Here is a 25,438-nt window from a genome sequence, read left to right as displayed (position 1 = left end):
GCCAAGGTACAGGACAGCAGGCAGTCCCAGAGTCAGGTCAGGTCAGGCAGAGGTCGGTAATTCAGAGTAGGGGCAAAGGCACAGGACGGCAGGCAGGCTCAGGGTCAGGACAGACAAGGGTTAAAACCAAGAGGACGAGAAAAAGAAAGAGACTGGGGAAAAGCAGGAGCTGAGACAAAACGCTGGTTGACTTGAACAAACAAGACGAACTGGCAACAGACAAACAGAGAACACAGGTATAAGTACCCAGGGGATAATGGGGAAGATGGGCGACACCTGGAGGGGGGTGGGGACAAGCACAAGGACAGGTGAAACAGATCGGCGTGTGACAGTTCCCCCACCTCTAGGGACGCCACCTGGCGTCCTCCCTGGACGCATACCCCGTTGAGTGGGGTGCCGGCATCAGAATTCAGAGATGAGGCCAAGGTCCAGGATGTCCCTAGCGGAGACCCAGCACCTCTCCTGTGGGCCATAACCCTCCCAGTCAACCAGGGAGGAAACAGGAGACAAAGGGCTGTGAGACATGGGTTTAGATCTAGACACATGAAAAGGTAAGAAGTGTACAGAGGGTATGGGGCAACAGAGGACAAACAGGAGAAGGGCTATTGATTTTGGAGCAGGGGGGTAAGGTCTCGGCTTCCGGGGGTGTAGCCGCGGGGCTATAGCGACGTGCCAGCGCATCCGGCTTAACCTCCTTGGGTACCGGTCGGTGTTGTGGAAGCGAAGGGGCCTGGGCCTTACTGAACCCCTCCCGGAGGTCCTGGTACTTCGCGGGCATGGCGGAGAGGTTCGGGGCAGGAAGACGTGCCAGGGCAGGCAGAGCTGATTTCAGATAATGGGCGTGGCAGAATACTGACTACACTGTTAAGATTTTAAATGAGAAGTTATCAAATCCGTAAATCAGCCAGTGGAATGATAATTAACAGTGGAATGATCTACAATACACTTTAAAATTGGAGGAAGTGGTGCCTCTAAGCGATTTCAGACGGTTGTTAGGGGACCTTTTTACTGGAGAATTGTCTGTTTTTATGATTGTGTTTTGCTTTTTGTGTCTTGTTGTGCACAATAATGTGTATTTTAATGTGTATATGAATGTGTAGTTGAATGTGTTTGTTGTATTTTGATGTTGTATTGTGGTGCCATACAGGGCTCATCTGGAAAAGAGACCTTTGTCTCAGCATTTGCTACCTGTCAAAAAAAAGGTGAAATAAAATGTAAAAAATACAAATCAAATCAAATTGTATTTGTCATATGTGCCGAATACAACAGGTGTAGTTAGACCTTACCGTGAAATGCTTACTTACAAGCCCTTAACCAACAATGCAGTTCAAGAAATAGAGTTAAGAAAATATTTAATAAATAAACTAAAGTAAAAAATGTAATTAAAAGTAACACAACTTATTGTGGGAAGGTTGGGGAAGGCTACCCGAAACATTTGACCCAAGTTAAACTATTTAAAGGCAATGCTACCAAATACTAATTGAGTGTACGTAAACTTCTGACCCACTGGGAATGTGATGAAAGAAATAAAAGCTGAAATAAATCATTCTCTCTACTATTATTCTGACATTTCACATTCTTAAAATAAAGTGGTGATCCTAACTGACCTAAATCAGGGAATTTTTACTTGGATCAAATGTCAGGAATTGGGAAAAACTGAGTTGAAATGTATTTGGCTAAGGTGTATGTAAACTTCCAACTTCAACTGTAAATATTTATACACATTACCATTCAAAAATTTGGGGCCACTTAGAAATGTCCTTGTTTTTGAAAGAAAAGCAAATTTTTTGTCCATTAAAATAACATCAAATTGATCAGAAATACAGTGTAGACATTGTTAATGTTGTAAATGACTATTGTAGCTGGAAACGGCTGATTTTGTATGGACTATCTACATAGTGGTACAGAGGCCCATTGTCAGCAACCATCACTCCTGTGTTCCAATGGCACGTTGTGTTAGCTAATCCAAGTTTATAATTTTAAAAGGCTAATTGATCATTAGAAAACCCTTTCGCAATTATGTTAGCACATTTGAAAACTGTTGTAAAACAACCTGTGACACTTGGTTAACACGCTGTGAACAGTACCAATAGCCCAGCCCCAGACAATTGGCACCGTTCACAGTGTTAGTCTCTGTGGCCACCTATTACTCAATATTTGCTGCAATGGTGTCGGAAATTAGATACTGTACATTACCATGAGCGGGACATAACCAGAGGTGCAGATGGAGGTGCAATCGTGTTTGTAAGAAGTGTAACACTTCTAATACCAATGCAGCAAATTTGGGGTGATATGGGGCCACAAAATCTTGAACCGCTTTAAGAAATGATAGAAAACTATTTAGAGAATAAAAAAACATAATTCTCTGGAGTATTTTGTCACAAATAACAGATGATCTTCTAAAAGACTTTCAAATACATTAAATACTGCCTATCTCTGCACACACACACACACACACACACACACACACACACACACACACACACACACACACACACACACACACACACACACACACACACACACACACACACACACACACACACACACACACACACACACACACACACACACACACAGTCAGTGGCATGATTTCTAATGTATTCCAAATCAAATCAAAGTTTATTTGTCACGTGCGCCGAATACAACAAGTGTAGTAGACCTTACAGTGAAATGCTTACTTACAGGCTCTAACCCAGGGGTCGGGAACCTTTTTGACTAAGAGAGCCATGAAAGCAAAAAATTTGGAAATTTATTTCAGTGAGCCATATAATATATTTAAAAAGTGAATTCAACTAAATGTCAGTATAATAAGCCTCTGAATTTGTCGAAGTGCCGCTTTACATTCGACCGTTTCATCGATGTAATTTTGTCATTGCAAATTAGACACACCGCAGAACCTGCTCTCTCCACAAAGGCGAATTCTTCGGTCCATTCGTCCTGAAATGTACGACACTCGTCATCTTTTTTTCTTTTCGCCATCTTCTTCGTCGAAGGGTTAGCTTTGAGCTAATGACCGAGCAGACTGATTAAAAAGGAGGCGTTTACCTGTTTTACCTAGCAACGGCCAACGTAGGCCAGTATCATTTAATTAAAATAATGGACAATTGCTCCTGCAGCCCTGAACAGGACATGGGCAGTGAAAAATCGATGGATGGATTAAAACAAGTGAGAATAGGCCTCCCAGGTGGCGCAGTGGTCGAGAGCACTGCATCGCAGTGCTAGCTGCACCACCAGAGTCTCTGGGTTCGCGCGATTGGATACCACGAAAATTGGGGAGAAAAGGGGAGAAAATTTAAAATAATTGTTTTTTTTATTTTTTAAAGTGAGAATATTTTGTTTTATCTGCGAGCCAGATGCAATCATCAAAAGAGCCACACCTGGCTCGGGAGCCATAGGTTCCCGACCCCTGCTCTAACCAATAGTGCGAAAAAAGGTATGTGTGTGTGTGTGTGTGTGTGTGTGTGTGTGTGTGTGTGTGCGTGTGTGTGTGTGTGTGTGTGTGTGTGTGTGTGTGTGTGTGTGTGTGTGTGTGTGTGTGTGTGTGTGTGTGTGTGTGTGTGTGTGTGTGTGTGTGTGTCTGTGTGTGTGTGTGTCTGTGTGTGTGTGTAGGTAAGTAAAGAAATAAAACAACAGTAAAAATACATTAGAAAATAAGAGTAGCAAGGCTATATACAGACACCGGTTAGTCAGGCTTATTGAGGTAGTATGTACATGTAGGTATGGTTAAAGTGACTATGCATATATGATGAACAGAGGGGAGCAGTAGCATGAAAGGATGGGTTGACGGGAGGTGGGACACAATGCAGATAGCCCAGTTAGCCAATGTGCGGGAGCACTGGTTGGTTGGGCCAAATGAGGTAGTATGTATATGGATGTATAGTTAAAGTGACTATGCATATAAGATAAACAGAGAGTAGCAGCAGCGTAAAAGAGGGGTTGGGGGGGGCACACAATGTAAATAGTCCGGGTAACCATTGGTTACATGTTCAGAAGTCTTATGGCTTGCAGGTAAAAATTGAGAAGCCTTTTTGTCCTAGACTTGGCCCTCCGGTACCGCTTGCCATGCAGTATTAGAGAGAACGGTCTATGACTGGGGTGGCTGGGGTCTTTGACAATTTTTAGGGCTTTCCTCTGACACCGCCTGGTGTAGAGGTCCTGGATGGCAGGTAGCTTTGCCCCAGTGATGTACTGGGCCGTAAGCACTACCCTCTGAAGTGCCTTATGGTCAGAGGCCTAGCAATTGCCGTACAAGGCAGTGATGCAACCGGTCAGGCTGCTCTCGATGTTGCAGCTGTAGAACCTTATGAGGATCTCAGGACCCATGCCAAATCTTTTTAGTTTCCTGAGGGGGAATAGGCTTTGTCGTGTGCTCTTCACGACTGTCTTGGTGCGTTTGGACCATTCTAGTTTGTTGATGATGTGGACACCAAGGAATTTGAATCTCTCAACCTGCTCCACTACAGCCCTGTCAATGAGAATGGGGACGTGCTCGGTGCTCCTTTTCCTGTAGTCCACAATCATCTCCTTAGTCTTGGTTACGTTGAGGGATAGGTTGTTATTCTGGCACCACCCGGCCAGGTCTCTGACTTCCTCCCTATAGGTGGTCTCGTCGTTGTAGGTGATCAGGCCTACAACTGTTGTGTCATCTGCAAACTTAATGATGGTGTTGGACTCGTGCCTTGCCATGCAGTCGTGGGTGAACAGGGAGTACAAGAGGGGACTGAGCACACACCTCTGGGGAGCTCCAGTGTTGAGGGTCAGTGTGGCAGATGGGTTGCTACCTACCCTCACCACCTGGGGGCTACCCGTCAGGAAGTCCAGGAACCAGTTGCAGACGGAGGTGTTTAGTCCCAGGTTCCTTAGCTTAGTGATGAGCTTTGATGGTACTATGGTGTTGAACGCTGAGCTGTAGTCAATGAATAGCATTCTCACATAGGTGTTCCTTTTGTCCAGGTGGGAAAGGGAAGTGTGAAGTGCAATAGAGATTGCATGATCTGTCGATCTGTTTGGGCGGTATACAAATTGGAGTGGGTCTAGGGTTTCTGGGCTAATGTTGTGGATGTGAGCCATTACCAGCCTTTCAAAGCACTTCATGGCTACGGACATGAGTGCTACGGGTCTGTAGTCATTTAGGCAGGTTGCCTTTGTGTTCTTGGGCACAGGGACTATGGTGGTCTGCTTGAAGCATGTTGGTATTACAGACTCAATCAGGGACATGTTGAAAATGTCAGTGAAGACACCTGCCAGTTGATCACCACATGCCCGGAGCACACGTCCTGGTAATCCGTCTGGCCCAGCAGCCTTGTGTATGTTGACCTGTTTAAACGTCTTACTCACATCAGCTACGGAGAGCGTGATTACACAGTCGTCCGGAACAGCTGATGCTCTCATGCATGCCTCAGTGTTGCTTTCCTCGAAGCGAGCATATAAGTGATTTAGCTCGTCTGGTAGGCTCGTGTCACTGGGCAGCTTGTGGCTGTGCTTCCCTTTGTAGTCTGTAATAGTTTGCAAGCCCTGCCACATCCGACGAGCGTCGGAGCTGGTGTAGTATGATTCAATCTTAGCCCTGTATTGACACTTTGCCTGTTTGATGGTTCGTCGCAGGGCATAGCGGGATTTCTTGTAAGCTTCCGGGTTAGAGTCCCGCACCTTGAAAGCGGCAGCTCTACCCTTAGCCCAGTACGAATGTTACCTGTAATCCATGGCTTCTGGTTGGGGTATGTATGTACAGTCACTGTGGGGACGACGTCATCAATGCACTTATTGATAAAGCCAGTGACTGATGTGGTGTACTCCTCAATGTCATCAGAAGAATCCCAGAACATGTTCCAGTCTGTGATGGCAAAACAGTCCTGTAGTTTAGCATCTGCTTCATCTGACCATTTTTTTATAGACCGAGTCACTGGTGCTTCCTGCTTTAATTTTTGCTTGCAAGCAGGAATCAGGAGGATAGAGGTGTGGTCGGATTTACCAAATGGAGGGCGAGGGAGAGCTTTGTACGCGTCTCTGTGTGTGGAGTACAGGTGATCTAGAATTTTTTTCCCTCTGGTTGCACATTTAACATGTTGATAGAGATTTGGTAGAACTGATTTTAGTTTCCCTGCATTAAAGTCTCCGACCACTAGGAGCGCCGCCTCTGGGTGAGTGGTTTCCTGTTTTCTTATTTCCTTATACAGCTGACTGAGTGCGGTCTTAGTGCCCGCATCTGATCGTGGTGGTAAATAAACAGCCACAAAAAAGTATAGCTGAGAACTCTCTAGGCAAGTAGTGTGGCCTGCAATTTATCACAATATACTCTGCTTCAGGCGAGCAAAATCTAGAGACTTCCTTAGATTTCGTGCACCAGCTGTTGTTTACAAATATGCACAGACCGCCCCCCCCCTCGTCTTACCAGAGTGTGCTTTTCTATCCTGCCGGTGCAGCGTGTATCCCGCTAGCTGAATATCCATGTCGTCATTCAGCCACGATTCCGTGAAACATAGGATATTATAGTTTTTGATGTCCCGTAGGTAGGATATTCGTGATCGTACCTCGTCTAGTTTATTGTCCAATGATTGCACGTTGGCGAGTAATATTGACGGTAACGGCAGCTTTCCTACTCGCCTTCTTGCAACCGGCGACAGGTGTACATAAACATTGTCAAATTTAAGCAGGTTTTAATGATGTACATAAATTGCTTAAAATAGGTCTGTTTGCTTAGGACTCACAACACTGTTAAGAACAAGAGTCGTTTAACAACAAATCTACCCATAGTCCCTACTTAGACCCTACCAGCGCGTGCCTTGTGTAATGTTAGATTTTTAAAAAATTGGATAGGTATAAGCAATATGTCTGGGAAATGTGGAGCTAATACAATATTGCTTCTTCCTATCAAATAGTTTTCAATCTACAAGAAGTGCTGTGGAGTAGGGGCTAAGGTCTGATTTAGAATTGAACAAAATACAAGGATTGGGGCTTCAATACTGTAGTGAAAAAGCCATATAGTGCAACTTCAGTGTCACCCTGTGGTAAGTCTTCGCACTGTCCAAGTAAAATATTAAATTACCCACCACAGTTTGACTAGTGGTCTCTTTTCGTGTACTTAATCTTTCATTTCATCAATAATGAATTGTGAATAATCTCTTCTTATCAAAACATACTCTTTTCGAATAGCATATTAGATATTACCATCAGAACTGAGACACAGGGATCTACCCGTAGAGATCCTATTAAATTACTATTATTCTAACTCCTAGTTCTCCAGGTCTACCTCGCAAGACCAAGAGAGCCTTTTATTTACCGGCATCAGTACCGATTTAAATCAAACGGGAATCTTGTGACTTTGTGTTTATTGTGTATAATGTATTGCAAAGCCTACAACCTAATTTTGGACAAAGTTACCCGGAAGGATTACTACTACAAAGGATTCCTTTTTCCAAGTCAAATCAAAGTTTATTTGTCACGTGCGCTGAATACAACAGTGAAATGCTTACTTACAGGCTCTAACCAATAGTGCAACAAAGGTATTAGGTGAACAAGAGGTAGGTAAAGAAATAGAACAACAGTAAAAAGACAGGCTATATACAGTAGCGAGGCTATAAAAGTAGCGAGGCTACATACAGACACCGGTAAGTCAGGCTGATTGAGGTAGTATGTACATGTAGATATGGTTAAAGTGACTATGCATATATGATGAACAGAGAGTAGCAGAAGCTTAAAAGAGGGGTTGGGGGGGGGGGGATTTGGGGGGCACACAATGCAAATAGTCCGGGTAGCCATTTGATCACCTGTTCAGGAGTCTTATGGCTTGGGGGTAAAAACTGTCGAGAAGCCTTTTGGTCCTAAACTTGGCACTCCGGTACCGCTTGCCATGCGGTAGTAGAGAGAACAGTCTATGACTGGGGTGGCTGGGGTCTTTGACAATTTTTAGGGCCTTCCTCTGACACCGCCTGGTGTAGAGGTCCTGGATGGCAGGAAGCTTTGCCCCAGTGATGTAGTGGGCCGTACGCACTACCCTCTGGAGTGCCTTATGGTCAGAGGCTGAGCAATTGCCGTACAAGGCAGTGATGCAACCAGTCAGGATGCTCTCGATGTTGCAGCTGTAGAACCTTTTGAGGATCTCAGGACCCATGCCAAATCTTTTTAGTTTCCTGAGGGGGAATAGGCTTTGTCGTGCCCTCTTCACGACTGTCTTGGTGTGTTTGGACCATTCTAGTTTGTTGTTGATGTGGACACCAAGGAACTTGAAGCTCTCAACCTGTTCCACTACAGCCCCGTCAATGAGAATGGGGGCGTGCTCGGTCTTCCTTTTCCTGTAGTCCACAATCATCTCCTTAGTCTTGGCTACGTTGAAGGATAGGTTGTTATTCTGGCACCACCCGGGCAGGTCTCTGACTTCCTCCCTATAGGCTGTCTCGTTGTTGTCGTGATCAGGCCTACTACCACTGTTGTGTCGTCTGCAAGCTTAATGATGGTGTTGGACTCGTGCCTGGCCATGCAGTCGTGGGTGAACAGGGAGTACAGGAGGGGACTGAGCACGCACCCCTGGGGAGCTCCAGTGTTGAGGATCAGCGTGGCATATGTGTTGCTACCTACCCTCACCACCTGGGGGCGGCCCATCAGGAAGTCCAGGATCCAGTTGCAGAGGGAGGTGTTTAGTCCCAGAACCCTTAGCTTATTGATGAGCTTTGATGGTACTATGGTGTTGAACGCTGAGCTGTAGTCAATGAATAGCATTCTCACATAAGTGTTCCTTTTGTCACGTCCTGGTAATCCGTCTGGCCCAGCAGCCTTGTGTATGTTGCCTGTTTAAAGGTCTTACTCACGTCGGCTACAGAGAGCGTGATCACACAGTCGTCCGGAACAGTTGATGCTCTCATGCATGCCTCAGTGTTGCTTGCCTCGAAGCGAGCATAGAAGTGATAATGACTGTTACTTTTGATTTTGACCCCCCATTTGTTCAGCGACACATTCTTCCATTTCTGTTAGTCACATGTCTGTGGAACTTGTTCAAGTAATGTCTCAGTTGTTGAATCTTGTTATGTTCATATAAATATTTACCCATGTTCAGTTTGCTTAAAATAAATGCAGTTGACAGTGAAAGGACATTTATTTTTTTGCTAAGTTATATACATATATATACACTGCTCAAGAAAATAAAAAGAACACTTAAACAACACAATGTAACTCCAAGTCAATCACACTTCTGTGAAATCAAACTGTCCACTTAGGAAGCAACACTGATTGACAATAAATTTCACATGCTGTTGTGCAAATGGAATAGACAAAAGGTGGAAATTATAGGCAATTAGCAAGACACCCCCAATAAAGAAGTGGTTCTGCAGGTGGTGACCACAGACCACTTCTCAGTTCCTATGCTTCCTGGCTGATGTTTTGGTCACTTTTGAATGCTTTTTTATTTTTTAATTTATTTTTTAAATGTTATCCCATTTTCTCCCCATTTTTTTCGTGGTATCCAATCGCTAGTAATTACTATCTTGTCTCATCGCTACAACTCCCGTACGGGCTCGGGAGAGACGATGGTCGAAAGCCATGCGTCCTCCGAAGCACAACCCAACCAGCCATACTGGTTCTTAACACAGCGCGCCTCCAACCCGGAAGCCAGCCGCACCAATGTGTCGGAGGAAACACCGTGTACCTGGCCCCCTTGGTTGGCGCACACTGCGCCCGGCCCGCCACAGGAGTCGCTGGAGCGCGATGAGTCAAGGATATCCCTACCGGCCAAACCCTCCCTAACCCGGACGACGCTATGCCAATTGTGCGTCGCCCCACGGACCTCCCGGTCGCGGCCGGCTGCGACAGAGCCTGGGCGCGAACCCAGAGACTCTGGTGGCGCAGTTAGCACTGCGATGCAGTGCCCTAGACCACTGCGCCACCCGGGAGGCCCCACTTTTGAATGCTGGCGGTGCTTTCACTCTAGTGGTAGCATGAGACGGAGTCTACAACCCACACAAGTGGCTCAGGTAGTGCAGCTCATCCAGGATGGCACATCAATGCGAGCTGTGGCAAGAAGGTTTGCGGTGTCTGTCAGCATAGTGTCCAGAGCATGGAGGCGCTACCAGGAGACAGGCCAGTACATCAGGAGATGTGGAGGTGGCCGTAGGAGGGCAACAACCCAGCAGCAGGACCTCCGCCTTTGTGCAAGGAGGAGCACTGCCAGAGCCCTGAAAAATGACCTCCAGCAGGCCACTGGAGACTAGACTATATCACAGTTCCATTACATTACACATAAGAGTCATTGGACAAAGGCATCTCCTGTACAGGGGAGTTTTGTTAAGAGCCCTGACACTCGATCTGATCATTAACACGCATTGCTTGGGGTACAGTTTTGGAAGCATAAGGACCTTACCTTTCATATCAGTGAGAAATAATAATAATAATACAAATAAGGTTAAATTGATACACACCTTTATAGGTTTAGGGTTGGTTAGTGTTTCCACACGGCCACATCTCCATTGCTACAGGCATGTTTACAGAAGACAGACGGAAGGCATATGGCACACCTGTGCCAATTAGCTATCTAGCATGCTCCGAACACCTGTGTGTAATGTAAGAAGGCCTCCAGAAACCTGTTGTCACTGAAAAATACTGTCGGCTGCAACTGTGATAAAGCTGTGTATTCATGGATGGGTTCCCCAAAATAATTGACTAAGAAAAAAAGTAAAAACATATCAAATAATTTATCTTTGTCTCTGTGTTTAATAATTTTCCTTAGATTCAGCCTCTTGTGAATTGATCTCATCGGAGAAAGCATCCAAGTGAGCCTCCCTTAATAATAAAAAAGAATACAACAATAGCCAATCAGCGTTGAGATAACTGAGTGAGCTCAACTGTGAATGGTCCTGGCGCACCAAAAAATGGTGTCAAGGGAAGCCAGTTAGGATTTGGCTTCACACCAATCACATCACATCAAAAGCAAAGGTAATTGGTGAAAAAAAACGTGAATTGTTGCATCTCGTTGTGTTGTTGTCTTCCAGTGGCTAGATAGCTAGCTAAAATTGTCCCTTTCCTAAATTTGCCATGGATGGAGTTAGAGATTTGTGCCCCTGGCCTGAGAGGATGGAAGTTCAATATGTAGCTAGATATAGCTAGTAAGCTAATGTTAACTAGCTAGCTAGATCATCTTTGCTCATGAAAGCGGGCAAGCATTTTAGCCAGGTAGCCTAGGACAACAAAAACAAAAAGCGTGTATTGAGTCATAGAGTGTTTCAGCAACATGAAAGAGAGAATAATGGCATTGGCGTTGCTCTAGGGTGAGTCAGCATGTTTTCTTCTATTTGCACACACACACACACACACACACACACACACACACACACACACACACACACACACACACACACACACACACACACACACACACACACACACACACACACACACACACACACACACACACACACACAAATCAGAACCATGGACAGCCTAATCATATTTAGCTTATGTTGATTGGACTAAATTGTTTTTGGTGTATTTTAGTTGTCACTGTATTAGACTAAGCATAGGTAAGTTGAAATGATGCTGAATAGTGGAGGCAGGTCCTGTTTTCTTTGTGACTTGCGCTAACCCCGTGGTTCTAAATCAATAGTTGTTTAGTGGTCCGAAAATGTTGAAAACATGAACTTGCTTGACCATGCTGTAGGTCATGTAACTGTTTGTTACACACAAAATGCTTTGTAGACTTCACCAGACAGATGTTGCTCTCCTGTTTTTTTGATGAAACAAAGGCGTGGTTGAATTTATTCTGCCGCTGTGTCTTCTTATTGTCTCTGCCTTAGTCCTACATATCAAGGTGGTAAGGCATATGTACTAACAGGATTTATAGAGCGAACAACACAATTATTATAACACATACAGTAGCTTGTATTTTGGCTTTTTTTTCTGGTTTGTCTTCCCCAGTCATTTTACCCACGCACTGCTACTGTGTACAGTAAGTGTATATTTTGCATTTGTGAAATTATTATGATATGATTTGAAACTAAATTGCTTTATGTTTCTAGAACCATATCGCAATTAAGAATCGATTAACGTGAAGATTAGTATTTAGCTGTTTTACTTGTCAGATCCAGTCTACCTCTGAAAATAACATAAGGTCCTTGGACCTTAGGAAGTAACGTTTGGCTCCTTTTGAGTACATCTTGGGCCTAGGTGACATCCAGATTGTTACTACCAGTATTAGAAGTTATGTATCTGTCACGCCCTGGCCTTAGTATTTCTTTGTTTTCTTAATTATTTTAGTTAGGTCAGGGTGTGACATGGGGAATGTATGTGTTTTTTGTAGTGTCTAGGGTGGTTGTAAGGTTTAGGGGGTTTATTAGAGTAGTTGGGTTTATGTTTAGTATAGAAGTCTAGCTGTGTCTATGGTTGAGTGTAGGTATCTATGAAAGTCTATGGTTGCCTGAATTGGGTCTCAATTAGAGACAGCTGGTTATTGTTGTCTCTGATTGGGAGTCATATTTAAGGCAACCATAGGCTTTAGCTGTTAGTGGGGAATTGTCTATGTTGAACGTTTGTTGCTTGTCCATGCACTTCCGTCATTAGCTTCACGGTCGTTTGTTGTGTTGTTTTGGTTTGTTTTGTGTATCGTGTTCGTGTTTTTTCCTCTCCATATAAAAGAAGATGTACTTTCCACACGCTGCGCCTTGGTCATCTCTCTCTCCTATAGACGATCGTGACAGTATCATGTAGGCTACTATCCTACTGGAAATAAAAATCCAGATGGTGACTAATACAGTTACTTCCATCGAAATGAACATCACTTTATTTTAAGTAGCACTATGCTGTTATTGTTATCAGCTAACCAGCATAAACTATATGGGAAGGGTTTATCAGAACGACTTGACTGACTGAACCGAATACATTAGTCTCCGCACTCGACTCAGATGCGCGACATACGTCATCCCTTTGGGCACCAGGCATTCAGCCTCTCCCACGTCAGAATCGACACAGATTCGAGGATGCAGCCATAGTGGCTGGACCGGAGGCTGCAGCGGTGAGTTTGGCCAGGGCTAGACACTCAGGTGGGACGATGGCGGCGGCTGGGCACGAGGAAGGGCAGGCTGTTATAGCGGACTGTCGCATTTCAAACGTGATCAACTGGAATAAACCTTTTAGGACCACGACACTTTTTGCTGCCACCACTGCAGTGCACTGGTAAGTATGACGTAGTGGAAATGATGTGTCCGTCGTTGAAAACAACCTATTGAAACCATTGAGTGCTTTTACAATTGTTCTCCTCCATTATTATAGCATAGCTATAAAATTTGAATTGTGGTGAAATGTTATGTATTTTATAGCCTACGGTATCATGATTTACAAATAAGATATTTGGAGTGAGTGCATATTGAATGCAATTGCAATATGATGCAATATCATGACTCCCGAGTGGCGCAGCGGTCTAAAGCACTGCATCTCAGTGCTAGACGCGTCACTACAGACACTGGTTCAATTCCAGGCTGTATCACAACCGGCTGTGATTGGGAGTCCCATTGGGCGGTGCACAATTGGCCCAGCGTCGTTAGGGTTTGGCCATCGGTAGGCCGTCAGTGTAAATAAGAATTTGTTCTTAACTGACTTGAGTAGTTAAATAAAGGTTAAATAAAAAATAACCCGGATGTGTATAATGTCAAATTCATAATTTGTGTTGGATAGGGAGTGGGAACAACAACAATATCGACTGTGCGCGTGCAAGTGCGTGCCTATAGTGTTAAGCATTGAATAAGCAACTGTCCTCTCCCACCTATAAATTATTCTCACATTAACTATGTCTGCAGGACATTTTATGCAAAAGCTCAAATCCTGTTTTGTTTTGTTCCTCACAGTAGGCTGTTGCTTGGACTATGAACGTGTAAAGATTATAGCTGTGCTATTGCCTTGGCCAAGCAAGTTTAACTCAACTTCAACAACACAAAAACAAGGCATGTTATGACTAGAAAATGGGAACAGAAGAGAGAAAGTAAAAGAGGTTTCCATAGTCATGGTTTTACAGTGAAGGGCATTGAGTGGTATTGCATGCATATTGCCCTTACAAAAAAAGATTGCAGTTTTGAAACTGCAGTAAAAGTGCAATAACTGTGGCATTTTGGATGCAGTAATTGCAGAATAACTGCACTCTAAATGCAGTTACACTACAAAATTACTGCAGTTTAAAAAATGGTGTTATTTTGGACACAGTATTTGCAGCATACTGCAGTTATTCTGCCATTTTAACTACAGTTATACTGCAAGGTACTGCAGTTATACTGCAAGGTACTGCAGTTATGCTGCACTCTGACTACAATCTTTTTTCGTAAGGGTGATGATAATGTGTAATGCATTTCTCTCGCTCAGCCCAACACCAGGTTTAGACAATATGTTTGTCTGTTTCATTTTGTGACTTGGTTCTTTAGTTAGTTAGCTGCAATCCTTGATGATTTGTTTAATTCTTCTCCGTGTACAGTGCAAGCTCACAACATGGCATCAGGATGAGAGATAAAAGACAGATAATGACCCATGATGACATTGTTTATTTCTGATCCTCTAGGTTTGTGGCCCTCAGTTCCTATAGAGCGTATTGTCTTCTTGCCCTTTCCTTGGCTCTGATGGTGACAGTGCTGCTTGTTAAAGATGTGGCTCTCTCCAGATGTGTCTCTTTCTCTAAAGGTATGTAGTGCATCGCTCAATATTTAAGGGATAAACGCCGATGTTCTGTACATTACCTTGAAAATAATGGACAACGCAGCGCAGAATCCCTTTGCAGAGTTCATTTTTCCAAGGTAATGTACAGAACATCGGCGTTTGTTTGTTTAAATGTTCAGTCATTTATCCAGAGTGACTTACAGGAGCAATTAGGGTTAAGTGCCTTGTTCACGGGCACATTGATAGATTTTTCACCTCAATTTTTCAAACCAGCAACTTTTCAGTTACTGGCCCAATGCTATTAACTGCTAGGTTACCTGCTGGTAATATACAGAACAGAGGCGTTTATCCAGCTTATACCACAGCTGCCCCCAAAAATATTTAGCGATATAAATACTTTTTTTTCTTCATTTATATATATTTTTTTAGAAGCAAATTCATGCTTTCTCATCTTTTGGTTGCTAGACCCAGTCGTTCGTTCGATTAGTTCAATATTTATGGATGCGACCCAGTCGTTCATCCCTTGCTTGCTAGCTACGGCTAACACATTCACAACGTTTGCAGCCAAAATAAAAGCCGAGTAGCTGTTTTATATTTACATTTACTTGGATACATCCATAACAATGAGCTGATAATGCCCGATTTTGCCTGGCATAGCTAGAAAAGTTTGCCTTTTCGTCAGGACACTCGACACTGTTCATTACGAGGAAATCGCGTTGAATATCAAACTCTAGACTAGAAGCTAGGTAAATATTATTTTGCTAGCAAACCTGCCAATATGACAAGCTAGTTAAAAAATATCAGTTGCTGAAAACAGCTGGTCAAACTAGAAACGTGGGAGTATTTGACAGCATAGCGCAACTTGCGTCATGACTGCAACAGATCCACGCTTAAAGATTGTTATGATCATGCATACTGAGATATGTTCCGGATAGCGTTGACGAATTAACATTGACGAATGCACTGATGACAGACTGTGACTGAGTTTATCAGGATGTACCCACTGTGACTATTAAAACCTACCCTAACCAGAAACCGTGGATAGATGGCAGCATTCACGCAAAACTGAAAGCGCGAACCACCGCATTTAATCACTTTAAGGTGACTGGGAATATGGCCGAATACAAACAGTGTAGTTATTCCCTCCGTGAGGCAATCAAACAGGCAAAATGTCAGTATAGAGACAAAGTGGAGTCGCAATTCAACGGCTCAGACACGAGACGTATGTGGCAGGGTCTACAGACAATCACAGACTACAAAGGGAAAACCAGCCACGTCGCGAACACTGAAGTCTTGCTGCCAGACAAGCTAAACACTTTCTTTGCTCGCTTTGAGGATAACACAGTGCCACCGATGCGGCCCGCTACTGTCCAGATGGAATAGGGCAGTGTGCAGTGCGATGGCGATCGCATCGTCTGTGGATTTACCGTCTGTGGTAAGCAAATTGAAGTGAGTCTAGGGTGTCAGGCAAGGTAGAGGTAATATGATCCTTGACCAGTCTCTCAAAGCACTTCATGATGACAGAAGTGAGTGCTATGGGGCGACAGTCAATTAGTTCAGTTACTTATGCTTTCTTGGGTACAGGAACAATGGTGGCCATCTTGAAGCATGTGGGGACAGCAGACTGGGATAGGGAGAGATTGAATATGTCTGTAAACACTCCAGCCAGCTGGGCCATGGATCATCACTGGAGGCTTCTGGCCATGGATCATCACTGGAGGCTTCTGGCCATGGATCATCACTGGAGGCTTCTGGCCATGGATCATCACTGGAGGCTCCGGGCCATGGAACATCACTGGAGGCTCCGGGCCATGGAACATCACTGGAGGCTTCGTGCCATGGATCATCACTGGAGGCTTCGTGCCATGGATCATCACTGGAGGCTTCGTGCCATGGATCATCACTGGAGGCTTCGTGCCATGGATCATCACTGGAGGCTTCGGGCCTTGGATCATCACTGGAGGACGGGTGCATGGAGCCGGCACAGGACGTACCGGGCTGGGGATACGCACAGGAGGCCTGGAGCGTGGAGCTGGCACAGGACGTACCGGGCTGGGGAGATGCACAGGAAGCCTGGAGTGTGGAGCTGGCACAGGACGTACCGGGCTGGGGAGACGCACAGGAGGCCTGGAGTGTGGAGCTGGCACAGGACGTACCGGGCTGGGGAGACGCACAGGAGACCTGGAGTGTGGAGCTGGCACAGGATATACTGGGCCGTGGAGGCGCACTTTAGGTCTGGAGCGTAGAGCTGGCACAACCCGTCCTGGCTGGATGCTCACTTTAGCCCGGCAAGTGCGGGGCGCTGGCACAGGACGTACTGTGCTGTGAAGGCGCACTGGCGACACAGTGCTAAGAGCCGGCACAGGATATCCTGGACCGAGGGGTCGTACTGGAGACCAGGAGCGCTGAGCCGGCACAACCAGTCCTGGCTGGGTGCTCACTTTCGCACGGCAAGTGCGAGGAGTTGGCATAGAGCGTACCGGGCTGTGGATGCGCACTGGAGACACAATGCGTATCTCCGCAAAACACGGTGTCTGACTGGTCCCAAGCTCCTCACGGCGACTGTCTTGCTCCAGACACCAAACCAAACCTTGGAATGAGACCAAGGTGCAGCGTGGTAGGCGAACATCTTACTTTTATTTAAAATGAACACCAAAACCCAACAAAATACAAAACGAACGTAAAGTTCTGCAGGCTATACAGCAACTAACAAAATCAAGATCCCATAAACTAAGGTGGGAAACAGGCTGCCTAAGTATGATCCCCAATCAGAGACAACGATAGACAGCTGCCTCTGATTGGGAACCATACCAGGCAAGGTCAGGGCCTGACAATTGAAGACTATAATCGGTTGAGTGGTGTTAAAGGGAATGTTCCTTTAACTACTTCCTCAGAGTCAGATGAACTCGTGGATACCATTTTTATGTCTCTGCGTGTAGTTTGAAGGAAGTTTCTTTCTAGCGTTTGCGCCAATACATCTTGATTGGAGTCCACCTGTGGTATATCCAATTGATTGGACATGAAATGGAAAGGTACACACCTGTCTATATAAGGTCCCACAGTTGACAGTACATGTCAGAACAAAAACCAAGCCATGAAGTTGAAGGAATTGTCCATAGTGCTCAGAGACAGGTTTGTGTCGAGGCACAAATCTGGGGAAGGGTACCAAAAAATGTCTGCAGCATTGAAGGTTCCCAAGAACACAGTGGCCTCCATAATTTTTAAATGGAAGAAGTTTGGAACCACCAAGATTCTTCCTAGAGCTGGCCGCCCGGCTAAACTGAGCAATCGGGGGAGAACAACCTTGGTCAGGGAGGTGACCAATAACACAATGGTCCTCTGACAGGGCTCTAGTGTTCCTTTGTGGAGATAGGAGAACCTTCCAGAAGGACAACCAACTCTGCAGCACTCCACCAAACAGACCTTTATGGTAGAGTGCCACTCCTCAGTAAAAGGCACATGACAGCCCGCTGTTCGATCGGGTTTTCATCAACGATCTCTCTGTACTTTGCTCTGTTCATCTTTGCCTCACTCCTGACTAGTCTGCCTGCTACTGAAAAACATCCCCACAGCATGACGCTGCCACCACCATGCGTCACCGTACGGATGGTGCCAGGTTTCCTCCAGAAGTGACGCTTGGCATTCAGGCCAAAAAGTTCAATCATGGTTTCATCAGACCAGAGAATCTTGTTTCTCATGGTCTCAGAGTCTTTAGGGGCCTTTTGTCAAACTCCCAAGTGGGCTGTCATGTGCCTTTTTACTGGGGAGTGGCTTCCGTCTGGTCACTCTACCATAAAGGCCTGATTGGTGGAGTACTGCAGAGATGGTTGTCTTTCTGCAGGGTTCTCCCATCTCCACAGAGGAACTCTAGAGCTCTGCCAGAGTGACCATCAGGTTCTTGGTCACCTCTCTGACCAAGGCCCTTCTCCCCCGATTGCTCAGTTTGGCCAGGCGGCCAGCTCTAGGAAGAGTCTTGGTGGTTCCAAACTTGTGGGCATTGTTTTGTGACACATGTCACCAGGGAATTTACAAACAGCACAGAAATGAAGTCATCAACACTTTTTGAATGTTTTATTTAACCTTTATTTAACTAGGCAAGTCAGTTAAGAACAAATTCTTATTTACAGTGACAGCCTACTCCTGCCAAACCCTAACCTGGACGACGCTGGGCCAATTGTGCGCCGCCCTATGGGACTCCCAATCACGGCCGGTTGTGATACAGCCTGGAATCGAACCAGGGTCTGTAGTGACGCCTCTGTCACTGAGATGCAGTGCCTTAGACCGCTGCGCCACTCATGTATTGATAACATCTTTACTAATGCTGCAGAAATCTGCTTTAATGCAGTGTCCAAATCCATTTGGCTGTAGTGATAACAATAAAGTAGCTATATCTAGGAAAACCAAAGTTCCAAAAGCTGGGCTTAATATAGTGTATAAGAGGTCATACAATACATTTTGTTGTGATTTCTATGTTGATTATGTAAAGAATATTTGCTTGTCTGTGGTGTGTAATGAGGAGCAACCAGATGCTGCACTTGACACATTTATGAAATTGCTTATTCCAGTTACTAATAAGCATGCACCCATTAAGGAAATTACTGTAAAAACGGTTAAATCCCTGTGGATTGATGAGGTACTAAAAAACTATGGTTTATAGGGATGAGGCAAAAGGAATGGCAAATAAGTCTGGCTGCACAACCAATTGGCAAACGTACTGCAAATTTAAGAAATCATGTGACTAAACTGAATAAAAAGAAAAAGAAGCTATACTATGAAACAAAGAAATTATATAAATAATGATAGTAAAAAGCTGTGGAGCACCTTAAATGACATTTTGGGGAAAAAGGCAAACTCCGCTCTATAATTCATTGAATCAGATGGCTCATTTATCACAAACCCCACTGATATTGCCAACTACTTTAATATTTTTTTTAATCTGCAAGATTAGCAAATTTAGGCATGACATGCCAGCAACAACTGCCGACACTACACATCCAAGTATAACTGACCAAATTATGAAAGACAAGCATTATAATTTTGAATTCCTGGCTGTAATCCTGAATTCCTGGAATTCCTTTACTGGCTCAAATAGCTGACCAATCAGCCTATTACCAACCCTTAGTAAACATTTCCAAAAAATTGTGTTTGACCAGATACAATGCTATTTTACAGTAAACAAATTGACAACAGACTTTCAGCACGCTTATAGGGAAGGACATTCAACATGCATGGCACTTACACAAATAACTGATTGGCTGAGAGCAATGTATGATAAAAATATTGTGGGAGCTGTTTTATTGGACTTCATTGTGGCTTTTGACATTATCGATCATAGTCTGCTGCTGGATAAAGGTTTGTTATAGCTTTACACCCCTGCTATATTGTGGATAAAGAGTTACCTATCTAACAGAACACAGAGGATGTTCTTTGATGGAAGCCTCTAACATAATCCAGGTAGAATCAGGAATTCCCCAGGGAAGCTATCTAGGCCCCTTACTTTGTTCCATTTTTACTAATGACATGCCACTGGCTTTGAGTAAAGTGTCTATGTATGCAGGTGACTCAACACTATACATGTCAGCTTCTAAAGCGAGTGAAATTACTGCAACACTTAACATGAGCTGCAGTCAGTTTCAGAATGGGTGCCAATACATAAGTTAGTCCTAAATATTTATAAAACTGAAAGCATTGTATTTGCGACAAATCATTCACTAATCCCCAAACCTCAACTAAATATTGTAATGAATAATGTGGAAATTGAGCAAGTTGAGGTGACTAAACTGCTTGGAGTAACCCTGGACTGTAAACTGTCATGGGCAAAACATGTTGATGCAAATACTAGCTAAGATGTGGAAAGTCTGTCCATAATAAAGCTCTACTCTGCCTTAACAACACTATCAACAAGGCAGGTCCTACAGGCCCTTGTTTTGTCGCACTACTGTCCAGTCGTTGTGGTCAGGTGCCACAAAGAGGGACTTAGGAAAATTACATTTGGCTCAGAACAGGGCAGCACGGGTGGCCCTTAAATGTACACGGAGAGCTAACATTAATAATATGCATGTCAATCTCTCATGGCTCAAAGTAGAGGAGAGATTGACTTCATCACTACTTGTTTTTGTAAGAAGTATTGACATGCTGAATGCACTGAGCTGTCTGTTTTAAACTAGGACACCCATTCATACCCCACAAAACATGCCACCAGAGGTCTCTTCACAATCCCCAAGTCCAGAGCAGAGAATGGGAGGCGCACAGTACTACATAGATCCATGGCTACATGGAGCTCTATTCCACATCAGGTAACTGATGCAAGCAGTAAAATCTGATTTAAAAATACACCTTATGTAAAAGCGCTGACTGTGATGAGACACACACACAGGCACAGACACACATACACATGATAAGACACGCACTCTACACACACGTACACGTGGATTTTGTATTGTAGATATGTGGTAGTAGAGTGTTGGCCTGAGGGAACACACGTAATGTGTTGTGAAAAGTGTTATGAAATGTAATGTCATGTAATATTTTAAATTGTGTATACCTTCCTTAATGTTGCTGGACCCCAGGAAGAGTGCTGCATTGGCAGCAGCTGAATAATACAAAATAGAGCCACCAAGAAATAGAAGTGGCTGTGTCTCACTCTGGGCTGCTTTGCAATCTGAATCCCAAATGGACCCCTTAACCATACTCCCTAGCCAATCCAGGTAGTTCTGAAAACTGCAGAAAAGATAGAAGCAATATGGGTATTAAACCTTTTTCACAGCTGAGCGTTCTACTGTAGACGGCTCGAAAGGGTAGCTGATAAACAGTTGTCAGATGACAATGACAATGCACTAGTAATGTTCTTTTGAGTATCATAAACTAATGGCGTTATTTTATTCAACTGTGTTTTATCTTCAGATCACACTTAAAGAAGGTTTTTGTATTGGTTTAAATGGAGCAGTTCACTCCCTACCCCGTTTGAACAGTAAAACGTTTACGTTGGTCAGCGAACAATGGCCTCGTTGTGAATAAGGTGAATTGTGCTGTAAAGGGGTATGGTCTGGGGGTTGATTTGATTCAACATGAGCAATCTCTCCCTTGTTGCTTCTGCCTTTGTTCTCAAGCTCAACTTTCAACCTTGAGGTCTGAATGGACTGGGTAGGTTGCGTTTGTTCGGTTGGTTTTATGAAGCATGTCAGGAGAACATTGGCAGCCTATTGGACAGAAAATGTTGAACACTAAAATGTCTGTTCTCTCACTTATAGGGGCCCACTTATGGCGCAGTATGACTGGAAGGTAGGAGCTCTGTTGTATTATCAACACATTGTTTGTGTGTAATATGTGTGTGCGCTTGTGTGTGTGTGTGAGAGAGAGAGCTCACAATATGGCTTGTATTGAATACTCCCCTTCAAGGGATACTTGATCTACTTCCCCAGAGTCAGATGAACTCATGGATACCATTTTTATGTCTGGCGGTTTGAAGGAAATTGCTAACCAGCGCTAGCGCAATTGCTAACTTGCGTTAGTGCAATGACTGGAAGTCTATGGGCTTCCATTAAATGTGCTAACACTAGTTAGCATTGGCTCACAAAACTACTTCCTTCATACTGGACACAGAGACATAAACATGGTGTCCACAAGTTCATCTGACTCTGGGGAAGTAGACGAAGGGCCTCATTGCCAAAATCCTGAAGTATTCCTTTTAATGTTACCTGTGTGTCCCCGCATCCCGCTATATTTGCTCAGCTGTGAGACAAAGCACCTGACAGTGTTGTGTTCGAGACCGTCTAAAGCTAGTCCAATTCAAGACCATGATTGTAATTGTTTCAAATTGCCCCCATAATAAGAGTTCAAAATTCCCATTATTTCTGTATTCATATTTCAGACGAACATATAGATTCTTTAGATGTTCAGAATGCTGAAAACTTTATTACTAACCCAAACTGGTCTCTAAATAATAGATAAAAATACAAAATATGTAACAACTTCCTCGGTCTGTCCTTACTAATAGTGAGCACGCAACTTTCCCCACTCTTTCCTACTAGCTGCATGGAGCAGGTTGATGTTTATTGGGATGAAGCTTGTCCTGTAGGCAGAGCTGAGCGATTTCCACTAGATGGGCCAGCGGCAAAGTCAAAATTGGCTATATAGTAACATTTTATGAAAACAAAAATTTGCTTGGTCTTAATTTAAGGTTAGGGTTAGGCATAATGTTAGCAGTGTGGTCAAGGTTAGGGTTAGGGTTAGGTTTAACATTTTGACTGTGTAGCTGTACCAACTAGTGAGTACCCTGCAGAGCTGCCTCTTGTACATGAGTCATCCCAATAAATGCCAAGCTGCACTCGCTGAGCAAGGAAATTCAGACGAGCGAAACAAGTTTTTTTTAAGCTATTTTTAAACTAAAGTAAAGTACAGTAATGTTATGAGTAAAGTAGGAAACTCAGCTTTTAATAGGCAATAAGATGGTAATGTATTGTAACGACCCGGTATTGTGTTCTGTGTGTTATGGTTCTCATGGCTACTAGCAGGGGTTAAATATGTCAGGACAGATGGAAAGGTTGGGGGGGTATGATGGGTAATCCCGCGGGATTTGGAAATGCATAAAGAGGGATGAGTGTCTCATATCTCTCTCTTCTGTTCGGGCCTTGATCTGTTCCTATGAGAGTGACCTTAACTCGACATGTATAATTGTGTACGTTCGGCATTAGCGGCGTGGGCTGTGGCCTGAACAATAGCCCAGTTTAGGAATAAACCTGTGTTCTGACCTGTACACCTGGAGTCCGTCTCTTTTCTCTTTAATGACCCAGCCGGGTCATTACATTGGTGTCAGAAGTGCTTTCGAACTAAGGGATCGAGACTAGGCGAGTTAGCTGTTCAGTATAGGCCGGGTTGGCTTTAGCGTGACTCGCATCTACGGTCATGATGCCTGGGGCGAGGCGGAAAATTAAGGAAGAGTCGGACAAAGTGTCCGTTGTGAGCTCGGGGGTACCCGGTCGGGAGGGTCAGGCGGCGACTGCCGTGGAGGGGCTTGAGAGCCACTTGGCGGGAGTTAAATTGTCAGTCAGCAAGATGGCAGAACTGGCGGGTTTTCCTTCACATCGCTCGAGAGCAGACGTCACGGCGACGGGGATATCGACGTCACCGGGTGCGGAAATGGCTGGGCCTGCTTATGTAAACAGAGATGGCGGCGACCTATTGCCATTAGCCACGGTAGCGGCTAAACTACCAAAGTTCAATGGACAAGGTAAATGGGAAGTTTTTTTCACTCAATTCGAGTTGTTGGCTAGAGCCGGGAGGTGGTCTGACGAGACGAAAGCGTTACAGCTTGCCCTGAGCCTGGCGGAGGAGGCGTCGGAATGCCTGCTAACGCTAGCCCCGGGCGATAGGGGCGACTACGGTGCGCTAGTGGAGGCATTGGGGGGCCGTTTCGGCAGCGACGCGCAGCCCAACATGCTGCGTATTGAACTGTGTAACAAAAAGAGACTTCAGGGGGAATCATTAAAGGCGTTGGCAAGTGGTATTCTGTATAATTGTGTACGTTCGGCATTAGCGGCGTGGGCTGTGGCCTGAACAATAGCCCAGTTTAGGAATAAACCTGTGTTCTGACCTGTACACCTGGAGTCCGTCTCTTTTCCCTTTAATGACCCAGCCGGGTCATTACAGTATCATGAAAGGAGTGTGTATATTTTGCATGGCAAAGCCTTTTTATGCGCTGACTGAATGGGAGCTGATAATTATGAGGCTTCCATGTCTAGCCAAGATTCTCGAATTTTTGGTAAATAAGCAACTTTGCTCTTTTTTTATCTGAGCATGGTATTTTGAATATAAATCAATCTGGGTTTAGGCCAGGGCACAACACTATTACAGCAACCACATTAGTTGATAATGATATTGTCAATGCTTTAGCATAATTGTGCTGCCTAGTTTGTGGACCTGTCAAAAGCGTTTGATACCGCTTATCATGCTATTTGGCAGTTGTTGATGTGTGCAGAGGGTCCCTGGTTCGAGCCCAGGTAGGGGCGAGGAGAGGGACAGACGAAGAAAGGGGTGAGGAGAGGGACGGAATACTGTTAACAGTTTAGCTTCCGTCCCTCTCCTCGCCCCTACCTGGGCTCGAACCAGAGACCCTCTGCACACATTAACAACTGCCTCCCACGAAGCATCATTAGCCATCGCTCCACAAAAGCCGCGGCCCTTGCAGGGCAAGGGGAACAACTACTTCAAAGCCTCAGAGCGAGTGACGTCACCGATTGAAACGCTATTAGCGCGCACCCTGCTAACTAGCTAGCCATTTCACATCGGTTACATTAGTGACAGAACTCAAGCAATCGTGATTGATGGGGTTAAGTCTGAACTTCTTGAAGTACATAAAGGTGTTCTGCAGGGGTCGATAGTTAGGACCTCTTCTTTTCACCATTTATATAAATGCTCTTGGTCAATCTGTTAAACATTTGAAACGTGACCCGTTTCAGGAAACTATGTCACAAATCATTACTTCACAGGAGAGCCCTTTTAACGTTTATTCGTAATTTTGATCAAAATGCATTTTTTTGTCAAATGCCTTCTGGAACTTGTGAACTTTCATGTGCCTTAATAACAAACTTGTATGCCATCTGTAAATATTAAAAGAATTGTTAAATTACGAGCCTTGTTGGTTAAGCCACAGAAAAAGTGAGCAACCTTCCACTAGCCATGATTGGCTGAGATAATGAGTGGGCTGGACATGCCGAGAGAGGAGTTCGGATTGGTCTGCCATATAGCAGGCTTCTGTCTATTTGAGCTGGTCAGTCTGTGTTGGTAATCCTGTCGAACGCAGATTTTTTTTCAAATGTGT

At 44.5% G+C, this 25,438-nt stretch overlaps 1 protein-coding gene across 1 annotated transcript in view; it reads left to right on the top strand.

Moving 5' to 3' along the window:
* Positions 1 to 12,886: 12,886 nt before the first annotated feature.
* Positions 12,887 to 25,438, top strand: part of retreg1 (reticulophagy regulator 1) — a 67,508-nt gene continuing 54,956 nt past the window's right edge. Inside the window, exons 1-3 of the mRNA XM_055867582.1 lie at positions 12,887 to 13,155; positions 14,525 to 14,643; positions 21,870 to 21,900. Coding sequence (XP_055723557.1) covers positions 13,031 to 13,155; positions 14,525 to 14,643; positions 21,870 to 21,900 — 275 coding nt within the window. The 5' untranslated portion in view covers positions 12,887 to 13,030. The remainder of the gene's footprint in view (positions 13,156 to 14,524; positions 14,644 to 21,869; positions 21,901 to 25,438) is intronic.

Source organism: Salvelinus fontinalis, chromosome 17 (genome assembly GCF_029448725.1).
Source record: "Salvelinus fontinalis isolate EN_2023a chromosome 17, ASM2944872v1, whole genome shotgun sequence".
Lineage (NCBI taxonomy): Eukaryota > Metazoa > Chordata > Actinopteri > Salmoniformes > Salmonidae > Salvelinus > Salvelinus fontinalis.
The sequence above is the reverse complement of the archived record's forward strand: the minus strand, read 5'-3'. Positions and strand labels throughout refer to the sequence as shown.